The sequence below is a fragment of the Stomoxys calcitrans genome, chromosome 1 (assembly GCF_963082655.1).
Source record: "Stomoxys calcitrans chromosome 1, idStoCalc2.1, whole genome shotgun sequence".
In the NCBI taxonomy this organism is placed as follows: domain Eukaryota; kingdom Metazoa; phylum Arthropoda; class Insecta; order Diptera; family Muscidae; genus Stomoxys; species Stomoxys calcitrans.
Genome location: NC_081552.1, coordinates 1,767,398 through 1,786,114, shown reverse-complemented (window position 1 = coordinate 1,786,114; position 18,717 = coordinate 1,767,398). Strand labels below are relative to the sequence as shown.

The following is an 18,717-nucleotide window of genomic DNA, read 5'->3' as shown; positions in this document are numbered from 1 at the left end:
AATTAAAATTCACAAATCCTGTGGTTGTAGGCATAAAAGTTAATTTTTTTATAGAAAACTTTAAAACTTAAGGCAAAAACAATTTAATTGGGAATTTTTTGGGAAAAGTTGTTTGCAATTTTGTGGATCTGCCGTGCCACTAACTAAAGTTTAACACTAACTATAGTAAATCCCAGGGCAGCCGGTTTGACCCCATGAAATCCTTCATGGGCAAGGGTCACCTAGTGTGCAAAACACTGCTACAACAACAACTAACTAAAGTTTAAAATAAACTAGAGTTTAACACAAACTAAAGTTTAGCAATTACTAAAGTTGAAGAAACAAAATCAGGGTTCAGGAAATCTTTTGGAGAATCGGTTTGTATTGGGGCTTTATATAAGTATTGACATGTCTCGATGGCGTTTGGTATCTGTGCTGGAGTAAAGGTTTACCTTACATACCTAATTGAGGTTTTTGGGGTCTCATGAAGTCCGATGGGTGATTGCAAAATCTCAAGCGGATAGCTTCATTCGTTCGAACACAATACGCTCAAGTACAAAATATTTTCTATTTAACAGTGTGTTATACACTGATGAAGAACTCCATCGGGTCAATCCGGTGCGTAAAAAAGGCTGCCATGGAATTCACTAGCATTTTTAGGTTCCCTGAGCAAGGAAGATTTTTATCAAAATGTTTTATAGAAGATCATAATTTTATTTCCGGTTGCTAATACGCGCCGTTGAAGAATTGCTAAATTTATGCATTAAAAGTAAATCATAGATTGGCGTTTATTCCGCCATACTATGCCCCTTTTAACCACCTCATTAAATAATAGTACTCTTTTTAGTTGTGTTTGACAAACGTGGAATAAGCTTAACTTTATGTATAATTATACCACACCTTTTCTGAACCATGAAGGTAACTCCATCACATTGCAATTGTTAGATGTCCAATAAGCAGGCATGCGATTTGCTTGCTTTCAAAGTTTCAGTGATTAAAAATTAAACACAACTAAACTGGACATACAACCATACACACCCACTTCATTAAAATCTAATATCTATCATTTTTATCGTTATCCCATTCGCAAATAAGTCAACGTATTTGGGGAACTTAAAATGGATTTTTATATTTTTGCTTTCTTCTAATGCATTCAGATATGAGAACTTTCCAAAACGTAGTTGCGATTTCACATCCAAACAATAGCTGATATGCCAAATTTCTATTAACAAAACATAATATGACTACAACAAAAACAAAATAAAGAATGGTAGTAGGCAAAGGAACAGCTATACAGACTATAAACAGGGAAGAGAAAAATAAAAAGATTGAGAGTACCTAACGGAAGACATCCATTAACTGCCGAATTTTCTTAGCAATTACATATATATTTTATACAATACAATTTGGTTTCGAATAGTTGATTTGCAATGGGCCAATCGATCTTAATAATTAAACTAAATTTAGAACTTATAATTACAAATTAAACTCGTAGTATATCACACTTCAAAGGCTTTTGGTGATGTTATTGAACAAACGGCGGCCCCACCATGATTCCAGATCGAATGGCTTGAAGTCGCTTAAAACAGGACTGGGAGGTTCTACGCAATATATTGAAGAAGCAGTTTGGGCTGAACTTGTGGTTGATTTGATAAGAGAGGCAGCTATAGTGAAAAGAAAACATGAAACTTAACAGGTCATTTTTTCAAACGAATATCAAACAATTACCCGTGCTGTTGTTATTGGCGTCGGTTGTGGGTACAACTGTATTTGCAGGTGTTCGATCGTAGGGATTGTGAGCCACTATTATATTCCATGCTAAAGGGGAAAACATTAGCTTAAACAATACGATTAAACAAATATAAGGCACTTACAGTCATTTATATATTTGATTATCTCTTCGTGCTGTGGGGTCAATACTTCCTCTTCCACAATTTTGGGATGGCTGATTTTCTTTGTTTGAAAAACTGGCTTGGGCACACTGAGGAGGGATAAAAGCAATTAAGCAAGGAATACAAATGGTTCAGAAACTTTAGTTGCTGGGAGACCAAGTTGCAATGCACACCATCGATTATCGCTGCGATGATGATGTTTGATTAGCGCTCGAGACACTTTCAGTTACTTAGAAAAATAAGCGAAAATAATATTTTGAACAACAAAAAGAAAGGCATTCACAACTGCCCCGCAGAAGCTGTATTACTCTTATCTATTGGACCAGCGAAAAAAAAAACACATTACACAAAAAAGTATCTGTCAGTGACGACGACGACACTCCACATGTTAAAGATCATCAGCAAAATAATGTTCATGTATAGTAAATGCATATGCACATGACGACATGCATATATTTACATATATGCATGCACATACATACGCATGTATGTGCATACATAGACTTGACTTTGCAGGAAAGAACCTCGAAGAAAATTGTTTTCCCGCAAAAAGAAAATGCCAACTGTGTTCTAACCACGTGCTCTCTAGTTGCTCTGTTGCATCAAAACTGAGACATTCCGTTGGCGTATGGTTAAGTAATTAGCATGTAGAATGTGGAAGAAGCATTGTTCCTACTGTAGAAGGCGGCAAGAGGTGCAACCCTCGGTCTCCCAGTGCATTAACCTTACATACCTTAAGTTCTCCGGACTGTTGGCATCGTTGTTGCGCCTACCACTCTCCTTAATGGTTTCAAATTTTTCAAAATTTTGCGATAAACCTGCAAATCATAGAGAACCAACAAAAAAATCTACAATCGTTACCATGGCTAGTAAATCTTTTGTTGTTTAAAAATAACCGCCGATTTGTTTCATAAACAAAACCGGCATCTTAGCTCTCTTCTTCCTCTCTCACATTCTCCGCCGTGCTCTTGGCTGACTGCAGTGAAGCATTTGACATTTTTCCACTCACATTTTCATGTGTGACATAACAATTCAAAAAACGACGTCGTTGTTATCAACTATAAACTCCAATGTATTTTTATATCCTGCCACTGCGAAATGATGAAATACTTATGCGAAGGACGAAATTCTACTTACCTCTACGTGTTTTGGCCACAATTTTGCTGGGACCTTTGGAAACCGTATACATCTTCTTAGGAACTTTTTAACAACTTTTGTGTTGTCTTTTTCGTGTTTTCGTGTTTATTCACAGCAATTTTTGTATTTTAATTTCCGTTTTTTTTTCTATTAACATACGATTTGCGACTATTCACGGGGGCTAGCTTTAAATTCAACTTCTATGTAATTTGTAAATTGTAATAATAGAAAAGTAACGTAGTAATTCTTGCTGCACGGTCAAACAACTGAAAAGAGAGAGAACACACAAAATCCATCAGCTGTTCCTCAACCATTCAACCCTGTCTGGTCATTTCATTCTACAGTATGACCTCTGTATAACAGCATGCCGTGTTCAAAGGCAGTCTAATGTGGACGACTAACCGTTAAGCATATAAAGACATTTGAATAGCTGTGTCATTTTATTGACTACTAAACTAAGGAAAACATGAAGATCGCCGAAAGTTGCTAAAGTGCAAGTCAGTTATTCTGGATAGAATATCAATGCAACATTGCACTGGTAAGTTATCGATAACATATAATAAGAAACGAAAGATCGTGATTTGCACTATATATCCTAAAATGAACCATAGCAAATGTTGCATTTTAAAACCTACATAAAAGGTGTTAAAGTTGGCATCTTAAGCACTCATAGACGTAATCATTAAAAAGTGTCCCTTATTGCGTGTAAAGTTCTTTCTACGGCTACAATAAATGCGGTCTAAAATCATCTACAATACCCGTTGGTGAGACATGGGTTGACGTTTGTTTAAATTATTGTTTCTTATAAAAAATGTCTTAACCCAGCTAAAAAAATTCCACCTGATCAAAATTATTCTAGTTTGAGTTGTTCCACAAGTCCGATTCAAATTTGAGCTCAATGATAAGGGCCCCTTTCTATAGCCGAGTTCCAACGGCGCGCCGCAATACGACACCTCTTTAGAGAAAAGTTTTACATGGCTCAGTACCTCACAAATGTTGCCAGCGTTATGAAGGGAAAACCACCGCTGAAAATTTTTTCTGCGTTCAGCGTCGTAGTCAGACATGCTAAGTTCTGCTCCACGATGGCCTGCAATTTGACAAAAAGTATTCCCATATGACTCCCGACATTGCTGTAGAATTTTATAGAAATTGGTTCATATTCAGATGTAGCCTTCATATACATATATGTACCAACCGAAAAATCTTTACAGATTTTCTCTCAATTTTGCACATTGTCTTTTTCTATGATTTTACCTAAGTACGCCGATTTCTTCTGATTTTGACTAATATTGCAATAATTTGGTCATTTGTTAACCGATCCTCACACAACTTGGCCCTAAGATTCCTCTTATGACTATTCTGACCACTGGGAAATTTTATAGAAATCTGCTTAGATTTAGATATAGCTACCATTTATATGTTTCTCCCGATTTTCACTTTTAAGGCCTTTGCTACCACTTTTATCAACCGATCTTCTAAATTTTTTTGCACTACGATTTTTTTATAACTCCCGCAATGTGTACGGATTTTGGTCGAAATTCTACACAAGTTTTAGATTCGACGACTTGAACCTGCATGTGATGTAGGGTATCAAAAGATCAGTTTTGCTGCGGACAATGGAATATTCTGTATAGGGAAAAGTTCCAACTGCAGTCGCGGACAATCAACGGTAACGAGTGGAGAGTCTAAGTGTCAGGCAAACCCTGCATTTCTGGGATTCTTCCATAAATGCCTATGATACGACACACGATATAACAAGGCGAGTAATTGGCTTCTTTAAATAAACAATGGCAATCACGGATCAATCCCTAAAGTCTAATGGGTCGAGCTTGCCCACCTACGTGCATTTGGCGATGATCACTACATGCAAATGTGGCTACTAAGAAATAAGTGTGCTATAATCTCTTTAGAATATCGAGAGTTCTTAGAAGCATAACTTATAAGTATTTTATGGTAATATTTAATCTACTTATGCTGGCCGTACAATTTGCACAACCATTTTTCAGTTTCTCATTCAGGTAAACCTTTGACAATTGGTATTTTTGCGAAAAGATGGATTTTAGAGAACATCTGTCATGTTCTAACTTCCTTAGTCAATAATTTAAAAACGTACTCGTATGAATTTTCCTAAGAAGCGTTAAAATCATAAAATTCTCAGTACTCATGTTCCTATAAGTTTCCAATTTAGGTAGTTTGAAAGAGCCTATCCTAAGTAGTCGGAAGCGCCTATAAAATACCTGGCGGTCAGTTTAAAATCGTCATTACCTTCCCATACACTCTGAGGTCAACACTGTGTGCAACAGACAAAAAACAAACCATGGCCTCAGTGTACAATAGACTGGTACACACACAACAACAAAATATGGAGGGTTCTCAATTGGCCCAGCAATTGATCGCAAACTTGAAGAAATTAAACCTGAGCGCATGCGATACGAATGCCTTAGAAGACCTTAATCAAACCATTACTTCCGAATCAGAGAGGTGCTTACCTTCCACCCCGAGTTCATCCATAAGCGATTGCACGCAGTTAAAGAAGAAACACAGACATAAAATGCGCATTACACCGTATACACTAAGGGCATCGTTTAAAGCCAGAAAGTCGCTGCAGTTCTAACATTTGTGGTCCAGATTATTTTTCTAGTGCGCGTATTGCGTACAGTTGAATTTAGACAAGCATAGCTTATTAGTAGTCATTAGCTTAAGTAGATATAAATAAACATCGATTTAAATCGATTTACATTAAAACTTAATAATTAAGCATTTATTGTAAGGTAGTTACGTCCCCCGACAAGCTGCCACGACAAAGTAGACCCTTATCAATGAGCTGATGATGTTGTTTTTGAAGCGATCATAACTGTTCCATGGTGAAATATTGGTGTAAAACCCCGTCTGTCACTTTCCTTAGCATGATGTTTGGTGTCGTTCTCTTAACAATATGTTTGCATGTGGGAGTAGCGATACTTGCCAAGCTCCTATCACTCCGGAACATCGGAACGATCGCCATGGGAACATGATGGTCATTGATTTTAAATTGCCTTGCCAAATCAACTATCAAAGGCACTTAGTATTTAAGCAAGAGCCGGTACAGCCAGGCCTCTCACTGAGACTTTCCAATCGATGCCGCTGATTGTCCGCCACTGCAGTTGCAGCTACTCCGTTTACCTACGAAGCATTGCCATATCCGCAACCTGTGGATTGTACGTACCGGGTTGAGTCCTTCACCGGCAGGGCTGCCGCCACTACAACAACAAGAAGAATAACAATACGTCAACGAAGCCACTGGAAGATGCTTCCAATGTACGTGGCCATCTGTTCGTTTTTCATATGCCCATTTACGCTCCTCTCCAGGAACGAGCACATTTTTTGGCTATGAATGCGTGAGTGGCTCTCAGCAGAGCTTCCAAACTGTGTGATGCTCTTAGTTATCCCGGTTCGGATAACTAAGGTAATCCTACCCCATTGATAGGAAGTATGTGGCAAAAATCCACACGAATGGGATATATAGGCACTTCCGCTGCACCTTTCTTATGTCACCCTTAAAGTAACAACTTTGGGTGTACTCTTATGAGTGTGCTTGACAAATACAGTCACAAATATACCTTCTGTTCAAAATCAAATATCCAGATTTTTAAAATTCAAAAGATATACAAAATGTTTTCCTCTATTCATTTTTTATTTCTCTCCTCATTGGGGATTTTTTCTTGGGCGATACTTTGTTACTTCTACCAAATTGAGAAATACCTAACGAAGTCCAGAAATAGTGAAGGAGATTATCAAATGCACCTCAACATGGAAGGAAAACCACAAGAAAGCTCACCAATCGACCAACCTGAAAATGGTGACTTGTATATTAACTTCCTATGTGTATTCGTGTGTATGTATGCCTTGGCTAAAGTGGTTGATATGGCTGAAAATTGTATGGCTAAAGAGATGTATGATAAGTTAAATATTACGAGGGGATTTCCCGTTTTAAATAAGAAATGCGATTTAATACCACCAGAAATCCAGCACAATAATAGTATGCTTTCAAAAATTATGAAACTAGAACAGGAAAATCAACTGTTGAAATATGAATTGCACAAATCGAATATTAGAAATGCCCAGCAAAGCATGGACCACCAACAAAACATATGCATTTCGAAACGGCAATTCAGCTGGAACCAAAATGTCTACTTAAGCAAAGGGGATGATGATATTTGTAATTCACGAAATTTACAAAATTCAGACATTGGCAATACCATCTGGTCGAAATATCTGGAGCTGCGGAAGAAGTCTTTGCAAAATGAGTTTGAAACATTTATGCCCGTTGTAATGTCAGCACAAGACTTGGACAATATTGATATAAAATCGATGACTGCAGGAAATGTGGGTAAATAAATTGTCAAGACATATGAAATCAAATCGTGCTGTTAACAGTCAAGTAATGTTTATTTGTACATATGTACCTACATACTATACATTTAGAGAAAAAAACTCAAATGCAAATACTGGATGGATTATACGAGAGTGTTGTTAATGACTTCCACCAAATTCTTTTTCGGCTCTCGAACGCAGGTTGTCCATATTACTTTTATTGTCTTCTACCCGATTTTTTAAAGATATGCTCACGTATTTGTCATGCTTTTTTTGCTCGCACTGTATTATGAAAGCATCGTTTATCTGGAAAGGAATGCCTCCGGCATAGCTCACAATGCAAGATAAATCGAATTTCGTGCAAATATCTATAATTTTCCGCAGGTAGTTTTTTCCAACCCACTAAAAAAAGAAGAAAATACTTGAAAGAAGCGTTTGCATCTTCCTCATAATTTATTTCAGCTCTACCGTATGATAAGTATTCCGGCCGAACGCTGTTTTGACATACTCAAAGCTCTGGTGCCTATTTAACTAAAAAAACACAAAGTTGTTTATTGTTAACGTACAAACATCGAGCTACAGGATTACCTCTTCTAAATCGTGCAAGAAAATTACATTTTGTCGGCAATGATAGCCAAATGCCAGCTGTATAGCAACCATAAATAACTCTTTAACATATCCTTCAGCTTCGTTCCACAAAATTTGTGGGGATCCTGCCGGTTTTTGCAGTTGTATTTTGGTTGTCATTCGACTAAAGTTAATGCTGTCTGCGTAAAACTCTGTTATATCCTTAGGAATGCCAAAGAATGTTGGAATCATGTACCACACTGTGTATTCGGAACATGAAATATATTCGAATACGCAGCGAATGTCTTGTAAAATATAAACCAAATGAACCATCCGACTTTTGTTTACAAATTCGATTCCCTTCAGGGCCGCATTTGTTAGTTCACACAATTGATGCTGCAACGTTAACCGTTCTCGTACAAACATCTCACAGAATTCTATTAGACAAGTCTCAAAGCTTTTTGGAAACATTTTTTGAGAAATAAACAACAATTACATACTAAACATAATGCCCAAAGGGTTTTCCTACTCACTCTCCTGTCCCATTGCTAACAAAGTCTGACCTCAGGAGTCCTAGCCAACGGCCATTGTTACACTCTCCATTCTGCAAATCGGACAAACGAGGGAATATAATGTCTGTACAACTGAAGAATAGCCTTTGGAAAACATCAACAGGACACCGCACCCAAGATTCATCCTCGACTCGATATTCAATTTCATTTTCGTTGACCAAAAAGTTTCGTATAGCTTTAACAACTACAAATCCTTTCCGTTCTTGTCTCTTTCGCAATCTTTTTAAGAACTGCTGGGATGTACATGGCTCATCAGAGTCACTGCTATGCTGAAGATCTGGAGCATTTGCATCACCGCTTGCGCCAGGGTTCCCCAAACGAAATGTTACTGTCACTTTGCTCAATTTGGTCGTCTCGCTTCTTAACTTTTCAAGTTTTTCAGGCGAATCGTATTTGTTGGTACAAACAAGTTGAATCGCCCATGTTATAACCTCACATTTTGTTGCACTTTGGACAAGGTAGATGGGAAACTTATTTCGTTGATGATCAAATTTCAAGTGGGCCTGTTTGCAATTTCCAATGTTTTCTATTTCCAGCTGAAATTGTGTGAACCAAACTTATTAATTTTTTACAAATTACTCGATTTTTCCTTAATACCTCAGTAATTTTCATGTTGCTTGGTTTATATTGAAATTTTCAATGGCAAAAAACGGTGCGCAAAAACCGTTGTCAATTTAAATATGAAGGTCATAGCCTAACGCGTCGTGCCGTTGTTAATTTTTTGCAATACGTCAGTTATAGCAATACTTTGCCTGTAAAGCCCAATACGCTGGCGTCATTGTCGCGAACATTTGAAAGCATAAGGTTGGTACCATGACATAAATACCAGGTAATGTACGGTAAACAACTGCACTCCGAAGTGCACTATCTGTCAAGAGTTTTGGATGCGTATGTGTGTATTACAGTTAAGAACGACGACACAACGATACACAAAATCAGAGTACACACAGATTTTTACAGATAGTGCACTCAATATTTTGTTGTTGGGTAACTGCCACTACCTATCGGTTTCCCGGTGAAACTCCAAAAATGAGCGGAAAATATTGCTGAAAAGTGTTCATTTCGCTATAATTTGTTTTTTCATATAGGGGAAATTTAATTTCACGACGCCCAAAAAGAGCACAGCCACTGTCGCTGCGCAACAGATCGTTTTCATACGTAAAATAAACGCGATCGCCAAACTTCTACTATGTGTATCTAAGTGTATGTTAATGTTTGTGATCTTTCTCACATGTATTTACTCGGGATGGAGAAAAAATATTATTTCTGGATGCATAAACAGGTTGCCCTAAAAAGGTGAAGTTATGCGAACAGCTGAGTACAATTTTTTAAAGGGTGATTTTTTTGAGGTTAGGATTTTCATGCATTAGTATTTGACAGATCACGTGGGATTTCAGACATGGTGTCAAAGAGAAAGATGCTCAGTATGCTTTGACATTTCATCATGAATAGACTTACTAACGAGCAACGCTTGCAAATCATTGAATTTTATTACCAAAATCAGTGTTCGGTTCGAAATGTGTTCATTCACCGTTCAGCGATGAGGCTCATTTCTGGTTGAATGGCTACGTAAATAAGCAAAATTGCCGCATTTGGAGTGAAGAGCAACCAGAAGCCGTTCAAGAACTGCCCATGCATCCCGAAAAATGCACTGTTTGGTGTGGTTTGTACGCTGGTGGAATCATTGGACCGTATTTTTTCAAAGATGCTGTTGGACGCAACGTTACGGTGAATGAACACATTTCGAACCGAACACTGATTTTGGTAATAAAATTCAATGATTTGCAAGCGTTGCTCGTTAGTAAGTCTATTCATGATGAAATGTCAAAGCATACTGAGCATCTTTCTCTTTGACACCATGTCTGAAATCCCACGTGATCTGTCAAATACTAATGCATGAAAATCCTAACCTCAAAAAAATCACCCTTTATTTTTGTTTTGATTTTGCAGTAAATCTAAAAGTCAAAAGCTTGATATCACAGCTGTGATATTTTTCTAAAATCTTGAAAGGATGTTCTATTTGATCCGATATTCCACACAAAAGAAACAAAACAGTGTTATAATGAAGGAAATACAAATATAAAATACATTTTTAGAAGATAAGTTGAAAAACAAAGTTGATTTCTGAAACCACTTTGACATTTCAATTTACGGGATTTGCCACTCAAGGTAGTTTCGTTGTGGTTAGTTTTTTGTTGTTGTGCCAATGGCACTACATCTTAATGTTACCATGATGCATAAATAAGCTATTGCAATAAATCTGTACGAAGTAATAACGATTGTTAAAGAAAGTGTTATGCTTTTGGTCTTGCTGTTACAACTACATTATTTTTATACAAGTGGAAGATGCTGGCAAAGGCTTTTGGAAAGTTGTGTTTATTTAACTAATACCAACGAAAATACTAAGCTATATTTATTTACAGGTAGTGGTAATTCCCCAACAACAAAATAATGAGTACACAATCCGTCAAAAACAGTGATTAGTTCAACTCTGATTTTGTGTATGTTACTAGTTCGCGTCATTTTTCGTTGTTTGGATGTGTAATGGTATTTAACTATAATACACACACGCAACCAAAACTCGTTGACAGATAGTGCACTTCGCGAGAAAAAATTGTACTCAGCTGTTTACGGTACACTACGTGGTAATTGTGTCATGGAAAAAACTACAAAATTGAAACACTACAGAAATCTCAATGATAACATAATACTTTAATAAACATTTTTTAAGAAGTAATGAGAGAATGTCCTATTGAATGAAATCAGCAAGAGTTTTTGCGAATATAGTACCACCCTTAAGTAAACCATGTTTTGTGAAAATTTTCCGTAGTGAACGATCTTAAAGCTGGAGTTACATACCACACAAAGCACTTATGCGTGGTTAAGTAATCAAATGCGCCCTCATAAGTTCTTTGGGCATAGTCACATCCTATGCGTCTTTTGCTACACACGAATTTTAAAATCAGCTTATTTATGTCATTTCCAAATTTAATTTCATTGGAAATTGGCAATAATGTGGTTTAATATGATTTAAATAAAAGAATTTCTCTAATTTTCGGACTGCAACACAATTTTGAACAGTAAGCATATTCAAATCATATCTTTTGCGCCCTGAAACGCGCTCAAAGTTAGGAGTTGGCCAACTTAAGGCCGGTACTATATTCGGTTTTCGCGTTGAAACTCCATATAAAAAAACAAACGGAAACATTTACCGAAATGTGTTCGTTTCATCATAACTTGTTTTTTCATCTAGGGAAATTTTACATTTCGGGACGCCCCTTGAGAGCACAACCACAGTCGCTGTGCAACAAGTCATTTTCTTAAACGCGATCGCCAAACTTGTATGTGTTTGTTAGTATAGTGGTGTTGCTCAAAGTATTTACTCTGGGTGGAAAAAATAAATTGTTGAAGAAAGTATTTTTTAAATATAAATAAATATATCCAAAAGAAACAGGCAACTCAATCAATCTGTTAAAAAAATAATGTTTGTGAAAAAATATGTTGTACTTTTGGTCTTGCAATTACACGAACAATAGTTGGATAAAAGTGGAAGATGCTGACAAAGGTATAACAGTGAAAATACTACAAAATCTAATTATTTTTACAAATAAACATTTTGTAAAACAACATTTTGGCCGAAGAAACCCAAATACAAATCAAATGTGATAACCTTGTCAAACCACCGAAAGAACGATTTTCGGAAATTTTTCCACAAAAAAGGCGCATGCGTACATTTGTTGTGTAAAGCTGAGTATTCTAAGTATTCTATTCTAAAAGTAGTAATACGTTTATAGTCGAGAAATTGGCAAATAGAAATTTTAGTGGCAATGTTTGACATCATTGTCTGCATCATTTTTGTTTTAATGGTTCCTTTTTTCTTTTTGTTTATTTATTAGTGAACAAAAATAATAAAACCATAAGTGAAGATAAAAAACGTGTTTTGGTATGAAAATAAAAACAAAACATAACCGCCAAATTCCGCTCGCGGACTTTTCTGCGACTATTCCAAAAGCAGAATAGAATAACAACCCTAACTCACACAATACAAGCCAATCTAACTCACACAATACAAACTATATTATTTGCTGTATGTAACCACCTTAATACCTGTCTAACTCATCTTGTGTAAGCGAGACATTAGTCTGTAAGACTTCGTTACGTTTGACTACTCTCTGTTCGTTCGTTGGGCTCAGCTGTTTTTGTACATGGCTTCAGCTGCGAACAACAACGACAGCAGTGTATCATAAAAAAACAAATAGCTGACATTCCTAACTCTAACCGGAATAACTAATATACAATAAAACTGAATTTCATTAATTCGCTTTAACATGGATAGTGTGGCTCCGTCAGAGGCTAATAACAGTAGCTTAGAAGGAAGCTCCGATGAACTGTCACCAGAATATTTACAAAGAAAGTTGTACTTTCTTGTGGATAAGTTGAAGACAATGCAAAATCAATTACCTGAGTAAGTAAAATTTATTTCTAAGAGTTACGCGAAATGTTATGCTAGAAATTTTGTTCTGATTGAAACACAACAAATTTGCTCTTTATTAAAAAGAATCTACCAATCCCGCATATCATACGAACTACTTACTGAATTGGCCAACTCATTGCTCAATGATACCATCTTCGAAATCGTAAAGGGATTAATGGAGATACAGCATGTGACTGAGAAACACTTGTACCAACTGAGAGAACAAGTGCAGAATGAGTACGAGATCGAAGTACAGGATTGGATATCAAAAATTAGTGACGAAGAGGAGTTGCAACACATTTTACAATTGATGAAAATTAAGCACACCAAAAAGATGAGAGAAACCGACATGAAACTCATTGCCTTGTTGGATGAGAAAGTTCGCGATCAGCAATCTACCCTTCACAAAGCCTGTGTAGCCGGCTTCTATGTTACAGACAATCCCAAAGAGATTAAAATACAAATGTTTCTTTTAGATTTTATTATACGCTTATCACGCATTAAATTTTAGCCAAATAAATAGGACCGACTTTTTTCTGTCTTTTAAAAAAAGTTTATGCCTGTTATGTTATTAAGCTATTTGGAAACTACATGGAATGGGATAGCGCGCTAACGAAAGTCCATATAATCTATTAAATGGTCGTGTACGTTTTAGTCCACAATTTAATAAGTTGATTTTATACAAATTTGTCTCCAACCGTGGGCAGTTGAGGTTCAAATTAAAGAAAATTAAAATCTATCATTACTCGCTTTTTTTTTTTTTTTTGCGCATTTTAGAACCATTTGTAATCAAGCATTTGTCTTATACAAATTGACATTTCTGTGGAAATGACCTCTCCAAAATGCATGATATTTCTTTAAATTGCCCAACGCTATAGACCGAACACTTTGTTATACATTTAGAGGAAAAAAGAAGTAGCCGAAAGCATATAATTTCAGAATATATATTTAATAATCACATAATATTTCATCACAATATTGCATTCCGACAGTGGTCAATCTATGATCTTGAGTTACAAACTAAATGACAATTACATTTAATGCATCTGCACTGAAGGGTACATAGAGCAGCAGATACAATTTTAGGACGTATATTTTTTTAACTTAATATCTAGGGTGCCTCGGCACTTTCCTGCATTGTGTCAGCAGTAGAGACCTTGGCCCTCATTCTTTTCTACGTAATACGTGCAGTATTCCTTTTGGGTGGGTGTCAGCCCCATGGTGTCAACTTCCGTTTTGAATTGTTCTAATCCTCCAACGCCGGACAAATAGCCATTGAGTTTGGTGCCAACATAGGAAGTTTGCAAGAGTTTTGAGTTGAAATTTAAGGTGTCACACAGATCCCGATGTCCCTGCAGCCGATACTTCTGATGATAACTGCAAACACACATACGTACATTTGCGACTTAATGCAACTGCATATTATAATGTACTCACTCTTCAGCGGGATAGAAATTTGTTTTGGGACGAATTTCTGTGGTGACTATCTCTGGTGCTCTCTTTTTTTGTTCATCCTGCTTTGATTGCTCAGCAATTTTCTTTTGTTCTTCATCGTGGTAGAGAATAAGAGACATATACTGCCTTTTAATGGGTGTTGTTAGGCCATATTCATGGTTATTCCAGAATAGTTTGAGTAGGTCTTGAAACGAAATCACCTCAGGGTCAAAATCAATTTCCAGTACCTCTGTATGGTCGCCTCTAAATATAGTAAGGTGTTATAAAGCATAGAAAATGTGTTAGTAAAGCAAAGCGAAAGAACACCAAGCATTTCGAAGGAGGTGTAAGTAGAAAAGAAGAAGAAGCGAATTGGAAGAAATTGGGAGAAAAAGAAAAATAAAATATATTAATTGCGATCAGCTCTCTTTCTCCGGACTTACAGGTTACGGTACGTTGGTCCTTCTTTAGAGCCACCGGCATATCCGACAGTGGTGCGCATAATACCCTTTGTTGCTCCATACAACGATTCGGCTCCCCAAAAGCAGCCCATACCAAATGTGGCCGTTTTGAATGGTTTATCCAGTGCATGCACCGGTTTTATATTCAACTCTTTTTGTTCATTGCGTACAATACTCTGGAAAAAGAAGAAGAAGAAGGAATGTAAAAATAATGTTGCACGTTTTTAATGGTCGGATAAATGTGCAATAATTTTCACTTTTTTTTTTTTGTTTACAAAAAGTTTCAAAACCCCAATGAAGGAACTGGAATTGCACGATGTGTATTCATTGAAAATGGCACTTGAATAAGTACACAAACATATGGTGGTTACAATTAAAGTCAAAACAACTCTCATTTTACAGAAACGATTGTAGAATGTACCTATCAGAAGGTTGATGCTAAACTGAAACACAAGTATGTGGTCTCTAGCATTACAGCACTTCTTCATCGGAAATCAAGTTCAATGCACGTACATATATACACTGAGAGCTACAAACGAAGAAATAAAGAATAAATGCATAAAAAATAACAAACATATGCTGCTCCTCATATAATTTGAAGATAAGAGAAAATTCTACTCCCTTACGGCGAGAAGTTAAAGAGCAATTATTTTATAAAAGCCAAGATCAGGTTCAATTTTTCCTAAAAAAAATCTATTACGTATTTATTTATAGCCTTTAATTCTGAACATTTTCAACCAAAGAGCCAATTATGGCAAATTACTTTTTTTAATCTGGCCATTTCCATCCAAGTTCAAAATCGCCTTTGCTATTAAAATGTTTACCACTGACCCCGAAACCTCTTCCATCGAAACGTATAAAGCTGAGCAAATTCCTAAACATTGCTAATTTAATTTAGTTTCTGGCAAATTGCGTGTCGATTATTCCCCCAACTGACATTGACATTTCATAGTTTGATATTACAATAGTCTGGCAATAACTGAGACAAACAGCAAAAAGCTTTTCGCCAAAGCCAGTCAGCTGTCGACATTGAACATGGTATACGAGGAGGAAGTGAACTGACATTGAAATTAGATTTTACTATGCGGGTAAATAAACTTTCGCGACAAACTTCGACATGTTTAAACTTTCTTTGGACCTTTACATCTTGTTGTCTGCTTACCAAATCTTTAAGTTGTGGTGCATTAATATCTTCAGGACTAATTGCAATAGACATTTTGATTTGATTTTGAGGACTGACTAACGTTTTTCTACTTTTCACCACTACGATTCTTAATAAACTGTTGAGGGTATGATCGTTAGGCGCCATTTATAGTCGGCAACCAGCGTCGCTAGTATGGTGTCTTGTATTCTCTTAATATTCCAGAGCATATAAAGAGCACACAATGCTTAGTTAAAAAAAAAAACTAAGATTATTTTCAATGTAGTACACATATTGGGATGTACCCAAATTTTTGCTTTCACACATATCATCTAATCCCAGTGGACCTATAGCATTCATAATGTTGCAATAATAAATCCAATAGAGTACAGTTTATTCTTATTTTGGAAAGTAAATGCTCAATGCCCTTTGACTTATTGATAGATAGACAGCACGTTTAGTGTGTATCAAAAATATGCATAATCGTCGTACTCTATTATGCTTCACAGCGACTTAAATTATAATTACAAAAAGTGTATTTTAAACAAGTTCTAATCAACCAGTACCAACTCGTGGCGTGCTCGGGCGGTGGTGAGTTGGACTCGCACCAGAGGCCTGACTCGCCTTGTCATACCGGGCATCATAGGCACTCAGTATTCGTGCAAGAGCCGGGTGCAGCCGACCTCTTATTGAGACTCTTCGCTCGATACCGCTGTTTGTCCGCGACTGTCGTTGCAGCTTCTCCGTATGGAGCATTCCATCCGCAACGTGTGGACGTTCGTGACAGCAATGGACACCACGCAGATCAGACCTGTGTGGTGCTAACAGCTATCCCGTGCCAGGACCAGAGGCCTGGTCTGTCGCTTAATGACTGAATGGAAGATAGATAGACTGCCACTTTAACCTTACGCAAGAGAATCTAATATTTTTGCACAATCGGGGATTGGACAGTTTGCGGCACATATACCCAATTTTATAAGCAGTGTGCAAAATGGGGAAAAACAAAACACACATATGAGTCTTTTCGCGATGTCAGTGGATCAAATCCCGGCGAAGGCAAAATAAGTTTTCGAAAAGGTTAAAATCAAATAAAATATTTCTTGCTAGGAGTATGGAATGTGTAAGACATATCTTTGTTGTTGTTGTAGCAGTTTATTGTGTTCTATCTTAAGTCAGCTGGATTCTGTTGAGTGTCAAGATCCAGCAACTCTGCGACTAAGATGGGGTGCGTCCAGAGAGATCTGGGACTGAGTCGAGTGAATCTGGCTGGGCAGTTAAACAGGTGACGTGTATCGTGTGGTCCCGGGTCACAATCGGGACATACATCTTGCACTTCGGCATCATGTTTTTGTCTTAATATATATAACATTTTTATATACATAATATTTTATCTGTTTGCGCTTTCTTTTTCCGGTCTTAAAATCTTGTTGAGATTTCATTACAAGATATTGTCGGCTGTTGGGCCATCGCCGTGCGAAGAACCATAGAATTTTGCAAAAGATATTTGTGTTTGTCGCTATTGGCATCGTTGGATAAGTTGGATTTGAATAAGGGAAGTAAGATTTGATTTGTTTTCTATTGCGCTTATGAATCAAGTCGTCTTAAAGAGCCCTGTTCAAATTCAGATGTGTGCTTTACAACCTACTCCTAATGGGATGGTTGTAAAGCATCATGATCCATTTGACATCTCCCGCTGATGATATTTCTTTTTCTTGGTCCAAATTGAAATGGCGATACAGGATAACCAGTCAAATGCTTCTAGCGACAACACACTTTTGCTGACTTTTAAATGTTTTTTCTATACTATTCTTGAATAGAAAGAAAGCATTAAACAATGGTCTAAAGCCGGACAATATCCTGCAATGGAATCTCAATATGGAGGCGACCGTAGTGCAGAGGTTAGCATGTCCGCCTATGACGCTGAACGCCTGGGTTCGAATCCTGACGAGACCATCAGAAAAAATTTGCAGCGGTGGTTTTCCCCTCCTAATGTTGGCAACATTTGTGAGGTACTATGCCATGTAAAACTTCTCTCCAAAGAGGTGTCGCACTGCGGCACGCCGTTCGGACTCGGCTATAAAAAGCAGGCCCCTTATCATTGAGCTTAAACTTGAATCGGACTGCACTCATTAATATGTGAGAAGTTTGCCCCTGTTCCTTACTGGAATGTTCATGGGCAAAATTTGCAAATTTGCAAAATTTGGAATCTCAATATAATATTTTTTTTTTTAATTGTAGCTGGGGAGCCAAGCACTTATTAACTTAAAATTATATTGAACCTTTAAATCAACTCTTTGCTAGAATCTAAATTGTTTTTTTTTTTATTAAATTAATTGCCTTCTTAGGTTTATCTTAGGCCAATAAGGCCTTAGGCATGGTTATGCTCTCGTAAATGTAGAACAAATGTATCGTAAATGTAACGAGGCTATTATGCTCATTACAAAACGTAGCATTTGACATTTCAAACAAAACGATTTTTTTTTTCAACAAAAAAGACTTGAAGGTGAGAAGGGGTCTGACGTCCAAGAACTTCGGGCAGGTCGGAGAAGACGGCCCTCCACACAGTAATGCGCTAAGTTGAGACGTCTTTCCAACTGAAGGAGTACGCGATGGCGGCCTTCTCGAATATTGAGAGGGCATTTAACAACGAGGAAATGGGTCGACTGTCACCGCCCTAAGCCGCTTGGGGAGCCAAGTTTCCCATCTG

General features: G+C 37.0%; 5 protein-coding genes across 10 annotated transcripts; 2 read left to right on the top strand and 3 right to left on the bottom strand.

Moving 5' to 3' along the window:
* Positions 1–1,082: 1,082 nt before the first annotated feature.
* LOC106096206 (uncharacterized) lies at positions 1,083–3,293 on the bottom strand. Its single transcript, XM_013263848.2, has 5 exons — positions 3,009–3,293; positions 2,605–2,689; positions 1,854–1,960; positions 1,708–1,797; positions 1,083–1,643 (listed from the first exon to the last, which is right to left on the bottom strand). Exons 1-5 carry the CDS (start codon positions 3,058–3,060, stop codon positions 1,486–1,488), a joined length of 492 nt encoding a protein of 163 aa, XP_013119302.1. The 5' UTR covers positions 3,061–3,293; the 3' UTR covers positions 1,083–1,485.
* Positions 3,294–6,595: 3,302 nt separating this feature from the next.
* On the top strand, positions 6,596–7,509 carry LOC106096147 (uncharacterized). The gene has a single exon (XM_013263736.2). The coding sequence runs from the start codon at positions 6,660–6,662 to the stop codon at positions 7,383–7,385; it is 726 nt and encodes a 241-aa protein (XP_013119190.2). The 5' UTR covers positions 6,596–6,659; the 3' UTR covers positions 7,386–7,509.
* LOC106096146 (protein ORD) lies at positions 7,398–9,207 on the bottom strand. The gene is made up of 5 exons (XM_013263735.2): positions 9,098–9,207; positions 8,462–9,036; positions 7,950–8,385; positions 7,830–7,892; positions 7,398–7,763 (listed from the first exon to the last, which is right to left on the bottom strand). The coding sequence occupies exons 1-5, from the start codon at positions 9,110–9,112 to the stop codon at positions 7,521–7,523; spliced, it is 1,332 nt and encodes a 443-aa protein (XP_013119189.1). The 5' UTR covers positions 9,113–9,207; the 3' UTR covers positions 7,398–7,520.
* Positions 9,208–12,723: 3,516 nt separating this feature from the next.
* LOC106096154 (gonadal protein gdl) lies at positions 12,724–13,531 on the top strand. The gene is made up of 2 exons (XM_013263741.2): positions 12,724–12,965; positions 13,059–13,531. The coding sequence occupies exons 1-2, from the start codon at positions 12,829–12,831 to the stop codon at positions 13,483–13,485; spliced, it is 564 nt and encodes a 187-aa protein (XP_013119195.1). The 5' UTR covers positions 12,724–12,828; the 3' UTR covers positions 13,486–13,531.
* Positions 13,532–13,904: 373 nt separating this feature from the next.
* Positions 13,905–16,148, bottom strand: LOC106096194 (peptide methionine sulfoxide reductase). 6 transcript variants are annotated; one of them, XM_013263819.2, is made up of 4 exons: positions 16,032–16,148; positions 14,864–15,045; positions 14,412–14,672; positions 13,905–14,351 (listed from the first exon to the last, which is right to left on the bottom strand). In XM_013263819.2, exons 1-4 carry the CDS (start codon positions 16,083–16,085, stop codon positions 14,117–14,119), a joined length of 732 nt encoding a protein of 243 aa, XP_013119273.2. In that variant the 5' UTR covers positions 16,086–16,148; the 3' UTR covers positions 13,905–14,116. The 6 variants fall into 6 exon arrangements, with proteins under 6 accessions (XP_013119273.2, XP_013119270.2, XP_013119271.2 ...); XM_013263816.2 differs by having other exon boundaries at positions 14,852–15,045; positions 16,032–16,146; XM_013263817.2 differs by lacking the exon at positions 16,032–16,148 and adding an exon at positions 15,701–15,810 and having other exon boundaries at positions 14,852–15,045.
* Positions 16,149–18,717: the final 2,569 nt, after the last annotated feature.